At 36.0% G+C, this 6603-nt stretch overlaps 2 protein-coding genes across 4 annotated transcripts in view; both read left to right on the top strand.

Moving 5' to 3' along the window:
- The window catches only part of LOC107733164 (xanthine dehydrogenase/oxidase-like), a 19361-nt gene extending 17944 nt beyond the window's left edge, over positions 1 to 1417 (top strand). For all 3 annotated transcript variants that reach the window (XM_016544696.1, XM_016544698.1, XM_016544697.1), the window contains one exon: positions 1355 to 1417. In XM_016544696.1, coding sequence (XP_016400182.1) covers positions 1355 to 1405 — 51 coding nt within the window. In that variant the 3' untranslated portion in view covers positions 1406 to 1417. The remainder of the gene's footprint in view (positions 1 to 1354) is intronic.
- Positions 1418 to 3808: 2391 nt separating this feature from the next.
- The window catches only part of LOC107733167 (Golgi resident protein GCP60-like), a 9057-nt gene continuing 6262 nt past the window's right edge, over positions 3809 to 6603 (top strand). The window contains exons 1-4 of the mRNA XM_016544699.1: positions 3809 to 4132; positions 4423 to 4564; positions 4880 to 5020; positions 5159 to 5317. Coding sequence (XP_016400185.1) covers positions 3922 to 4132; positions 4423 to 4564; positions 4880 to 5020; positions 5159 to 5317 — 653 coding nt within the window. The 5' untranslated portion in view covers positions 3809 to 3921. The remainder of the gene's footprint in view (positions 4133 to 4422; positions 4565 to 4879; positions 5021 to 5158; positions 5318 to 6603) is intronic.

The raw sequence follows: 6603 nt of genomic DNA, 5'->3' as shown, positions 1-6603 counted from the left end.
ACACCGGAACGGATACGAAATGCTTGTGAAGACAAGTTTACTAAACTGGTATGTAGTAACTTTCACTGTTGACTGTCAACTTAATGTTCGAGCTGTGCAATGATATAATTAAACACTGGCATCAAATCTGAACCAGGGTCATGTCAGACTGAATATGAAGTAATCATACACATTCAAATCAAGTCAGACACTAACATTCAAATGTTTGGGCTCAGTAAGATTCTCTTTTTTTTTATTTACACTTTTATTCATCAAGGATGCATAAAATTGATCAGAAGTGACAGTAAAAACATTTATTACAATAGAAAAGATTGTATTTCAAATAAATACTGTTTTTTTTTCTTTCTATTCATCAAAGAATCCTGAAAAAAATGTATCACGGTTTCCTCAAAAATATTAAGCAGCACAACTGTTTTCAACTGATAATAATAAGGAATGTTTCTTAATCAGCAATGATTTCTAAAGGATCATGTGACACTGAAGATTGGAGTAATGGCTGCTGAAAATTCAGCTTTGCCATTACAGGAATAAATTACATGTTAAAATATAATAACATAGAAAATAGTTGTAAGTTGTAAGAATATTTCACAATATTAATGTTTTTATGGTGTTTTGATCAAATGAATCCAGCCTTGGTGAGAATCAAAAGACTTCTGTTAAAAACTTTATAAAACCGACTCCAAACTTCAGAACGGTAGTGTACAACTAGGGATGTAATGATTCTCTCAACTCACGATGCGATATGATTCACGATAATGATTGATTGATACAATTTCATGAAACAAAAGGTGTCCTTTTATTATTCTTTGGACAAAATGCTGCACATTTCTTTGTGAAATTTAAATATGTCAAATAACAAAACTAAACAGATTTTTTTTTAAAGAAACCCCAAATCAAATAAATAAATGCAAATGTACTCTCTGACAGCAGGTCTTATGCAACAGCGGCAATACAGCATTTCCTTGGTTACCTCTGTAAACAAAGCAGCGCAGTGCTTATGAACACTGCTTTAATATGTATTATACAGAAACGAAAAGAAAATATCATCTAAACTTTTCTAAAGTCAGTCAGTTCCCCTCAGAGATACATTCATATAAACTCCTACCTCCAATTGTATCGCAATTCATTTAACATCTCAACCGATTTGAATTGTCACATATTTGTATCGATTTTCAACTGGCTCGCAGTACATTGTTACATCCCTATGTACAACTCAACTCAATATGCAGCTTCAAATCAAATGTGGCATTCATGGAGCTGCTTTGTTGTGGTTTTATTGTTTGAGATCATATCAGTTGCTTTTGACAGGGCCTACTGAAGTTTATTGACCATCATGTGTTTGCGTTTGTTTTAGTGTCCTCCTGCAGATCCAGGCACCTTTACCCCATGGGCAGTGCAGGTGTAAGACAAAGCAAAAAAAAAAAAAAAAGTCGTCAGCTGGAATCAAAATGGACCTTATTTACTTTCTTAATGCATATTCCTGGTCTTGTGTATGATTCATATGTGCATGTTGTTCCAAAGAAAAAAACAATGTTTGTCATTGTAATCTTTAATCAAATTTCCACTGGTCAGTCAGTCAGGCATTAATTGCCAAAGAAAACGAAAGATTGAAGATTTTGTCCTGAGCAGATTATACTGTGAACACAAAATCATTTGTGCTTTTATGACCTCTCTGTGCTCTTAGTGAAACTCACATTTTATATAACAGGTAATGAAGTGTAGATGAATTGTCCACAAGCTATTTTTTTATGTTATCCCATTGTAAAATGATTAATTTATTTTGTAACTGAAATCTAATAATAGAGTTAACAATATTGAGATTTGTCAGGTTATGTGATAGCTTTTATACATCACATTACTGGTACCATCTAATGTGAGTGTACAGTACAAATATATAGTGCCTCTTTAAATATTAATAATGAGTACTAAGATGCAGAATACCCCTTGCAGAATATGCAAAATGTTCATAATTTCAACAAAATAAGAGGGATCATGAAAATTGAATAAGCTACTTCACATAACAGATGTTTATATATAATCCACAAGACAAAATAATAACTGAATTTGTAAAAAATGACCCCGTTCAAAAGTTTACATACCCTTAAATCTTAATACTGTGTGTCGTTTCCTGGTTGATCCATGACTGTTTTTATGTTTTGTCATAGTTGTTCATGAGTCCCTTGTTTGTCCTGAACAGTTCAACTGCCTGTTGTTTTTCTGAAAAATCCTCCAGCTCCTGCACATTCTTTGGTTTTCCAGCATCTTCTGCATATCTGAGCCCTTTCCAACAGTGACTGTATGATTTTGAGATCCATCTTTTCACTCTGAGGACAATTGAGGGACTCATACATAACAATTACAAAAGGTGAAAACATTCACTGATGCTCAAGAAGGCAACATTACGAGCTGGAGGGTGTAAACTTTTTAAATTGGATGATCAGGGTAAATTGTCCTTATTTTGTCTTCTGGGAAACATGTATGTATTTATGTAGCTTCTGAAGTGCAGTACTAAATGAAAAAAATACAATCTTTAATCAAAATAAGAACAATTTACACATCATCCTGTTCAAAAGTTTACACCCCCACAGCTCTTAATGCATCGTGTTGCCTTGTTGAGCATCAGTAAATGTTTTGACCTTTTGTAATTGTTATGTATGAGTCCCTCAATTGTCCTCAGAGTGAAAAGATGGATCTCAAAATCATACAGTCACTTCTGGACAGGGTTCAGATATGCAGAAGATGCTGGTAAACTGAAGAATGTGCAGGAGCTGGAGGATTTTTCAGAAGAACAACAGGCAGTTGAACTGTTCAGGACCAACAATGGACTCATGAACAACTATGACAAAACATAAAAACAGTCATGGATCATCCAGGAAATGAGAGACAGTATTAATATTTAAGGGTATGTAAACTCCTCTGAGAGTGACCTTGTGTCCTGAGAGATTCTGGATGGTGTTTCATTGCATAGCTGTGGAGGTATGGCAGAGGAGTGCCTGCCTTTGAAAGCCTCATTCAATGATTTCAATCTGTAAATGTAAAGGAGATAAACACATTACATGAAAGAGGATGACTTAGTAAAATCACATGACAAAGCTTTAAATTGCTATACAATTACGAGATCCACCTATCTTGTGTCTTCTCTTGTTGACAGGCATGACATTAACATGACAGACTGGAAACGCTTGTTTCTGTTAAAATTCTGGGCTTTCCAGTTTTTCATGAGGTTTGCTGGCAGTTGGGCAAATGTTTGCCCGCATTTACACATGCACAATGGCTGTATCATTATTGTCTTCGTAATAAACTGAGATTCACTTCAATCTGAATGCTGTGAAATAATAGTGAGGGGGAAAAAAGTAGGCTATATGGGTTACAGAAAAAAAGAAGAAAAAAAACACTTCACTTCCCACTCTTTAAATTCAGTTAAACATTAACATGAAATATTAAAAGATAAAAAAGAAAATAGTTCTTATATGTTTTATATGCAAAGACAAAGTATGGTATAACTTAAGAATCTTTGCATTTAATATCAATTGCATGACCAGAAGACTATAAAAAAATATTAAAGTTCCTGAAATATCTGAGAATTATTTTCAAACATCTCAAGATTGCTTTGGGAAACGTGGGAACGTGGTTCGGTTTACTAGTTGCATTACGACTCAGGTCAGCCAGCGCATTCTGCTCACAGGGAAAATAAGTGACATTTTAGCATTAAACCAAATGCAAGACTTGTCGGAGAACATATCGGGTTTTACCTGCGCAGTAACAGACGTAACTAAAAAGCGAATGCTCTTTAAATGAGCTGAAAATAACACAAATATCCGGGATTTCCGGTGGGAATACACGGAAGAGAGGTGTTTTGTGCGCTACGTGGCCAGCTGTGACAGCAGCAACGGCAGCAGCAGCTCGTATTGACAGTTTGACATGATGGAGTTTGACAGAGCAGAATATGGCAACGACAGGATCGAGAAAACCAGCGAGAGCGACACTGACACCGAGACTCCCGCGCCCGGCGCTGAGGAAGACCGTAAATCACGTGAGGATCATGAAGAGCCTCAGAAGTCTTGGAGTTTGGAGAGAAACTGGGGATTTACTTTAGAGGAGCTCTTTAAACTTGCGCTGAAATTCTTTAAAGGTACAGAACTGATAATGAAGTAGCCGAGACTTTCACTTTCCCTTTTCTGTTTGTCCAGTAGATGCTTACAACTTTATTTTGTCGCGTCACACCGTCTGTCTATTGGTAGCACAAAATTAAAGTCCCTTTTCTGTGACTCGTTGTTTAGATGGTCTAATTAGATACACTGTAATGATAACTCCACCCATTCAGGAACTGAAATGCCATTCATAATAATCATTATACAGGTTCTCCTAGATGTTGTCAAGGAGTCCACGATGGTTACTGTAAATTTTGTCATTATCTCACAGAGATGAATGGGAAGGCATTCAACCCAACATATGAAGAAAATCTCCGTTTGGTTGCACTACATAAGCAGATCACAATGGGTCCTTATGAACCAAAAGAATGTCCAGAAATTGGCTTCTTTGACGTACTGGGAAACGACAGAAGGTAACAGAGGAATAAGCATAGAAAACCCAATTTTTTTGTGCAAATTATGACTGTATAAGGTCATTATAGTATTATAAATACTAGTATTACAGAGTAATATAAATAGGGTAGCTCGATATACAGTATATCAATGCACCATGGTATTCTCTGTACCATCACTGTACCATGGTACCGCCACAGCATATTTTATAAGGATGTGTAAAATAAGATTATTTATGTGCAGTACAAAGTGGATTTTATTCTTTTAGAGCCATATAGCACAATCATTCAATGTCTATAGATGCTTCATTTAGTTTGTGCAACTGCATCTCTCAGGAAAGAATGGCTACGGCTCGGGAGCATGGCTAAAGAAGATGCCATGGAGGACTTTGTGAAGCTTCTGAACTCCTGTTGTAGTCTGTTTGCACCATATGTGACATCACATAAGATTGAGAAGGAGGAACAAGAGAAGAGACGGTATGTTCTGCATTAGTTATAGTGCCTGGAGTTTCTTATAAAGTAGTCTATTAATCTGTTAAGACTTGTAGGAAGCCCTTTTTATTCTCTCTCTCTCTCTCTCTCTCTCTCTCTCTCTGTGTGTGTGTGTGTGTTTAGAAGAGAAGAGGAAGAACGTCTCAGGCTGGAGAGAGAAGAGCAGGAGCGACGGCGGCTGGAAGAAGAAGCACGACGCAGAGAAGAAGAAGAGAGGAGGATAAAAGAGGAGCAACAGAGAAGAAAAGAAGAGGCAGAGAGGTTACAGATAGAGCGGCAAAAGTGAGTGCTAGTGGTTTGCTGATATTCAACGAATGGATTCACTTTCCTGAGAATACTAAAAAATAAAGTTGAACTTGTGACATTTAGTTAATTATATGAGATTAAGTAAACATTATTTAACTCATTATTACTAAACATTTTCTTTACACACACACACACACACGTTTATTTAAGTATATGCAGTATAAATCGAATACAGTAAAAACAGTATTATTGTGAAATATTACAATATAAAACAAGTTTTCTATTTAAATATATATATATTTTAAATGTAATTTATTTTTGTTCCTGTTACTCCAGTTTTCAGTGTCACGTGATCCTTCAGAAATCATTCTAATGTGCAGATTTGGTGCCTAAGAAACATTTCTTATTATTATCAATGCTGAAAACAGTTAATATTTTTTGCAGCTTAATAATATTACAGTTACAGTAATTGCTGTTCTTTTTACTAATAAAAGAATTCTGAAATAACAAGAATATTAAGCAGCAAAAACTGTTTCCAACATTGATAATCATAATAACCATTATTAACTGAAAGTTATGGACCTTTATGGACCTTTGTCAAATAATAGTTATGTGAAGAATCTTGGGAGTCATTTTCGATTCTGAAATCCGCTTTGATCGTCAAGTTAACAGCGTTGTGAAAACATCTTTCTTTCAGTTAAGAGAATTGTCTAAACTGAAACCTATCCTTTCAAACAAGGACTTGGAGACTGTTTTGCATGCCTTTATTTCCACACGGTTGGATTATTGTAATGCTCTTTATCTAGGCATAAGTGAATCCCTGCTTGCCCGTCTTCAGTATGTCCAAAATGCTGCTGCGAGAATCTTAACAAACACCAGAAAACGGGATCATATAACGCCCGTATTGATGTCTCTTCACTGGTTACCTGTAAAATACAGAATACAATACAAGGTGTTAATGTTTGTCTATAAAGCATTACACGATCAGGCTCCTGAGTATATAAAGGACATGTTAATCTCTTGCCAGTCTCAACGTCATCTGCGCTCCTCTCAGAATATGCTCCTAACCGTCCCACGGTCTCGCTTGAGGCGTAGTGGAGACCGCGCTTTTTCTGTTGCGGCTCCTACTCTCTGGAACGTGTTACCATTTTCTATAAAATCCTCGGCAAGCATGGACATTTTTAAAAAGGATTTGAAGACCTACTTATTTTATCAAGCTTTCGGCGTTTGATTAGGTCAGAGAATTGTGAGGGATTGACTATGTTTTTTCTAGGCCTGGGCGATAAAACGGTATCGATATTTATCGACGGTACACCTTCTTC

This window comes from Sinocyclocheilus rhinocerous, unplaced genomic scaffold (genome assembly GCF_001515625.1).
Source record: "Sinocyclocheilus rhinocerous isolate Xijiao unplaced genomic scaffold, SAMN03320098_v1.1 scaffold8, whole genome shotgun sequence".
Lineage (NCBI taxonomy): Eukaryota > Metazoa > Chordata > Actinopteri > Cypriniformes > Cyprinidae > Sinocyclocheilus > Sinocyclocheilus rhinocerous.
Note: the sequence above shows the minus strand (reverse complement) of the source record. Positions and strands in the feature narration are given on the sequence as shown.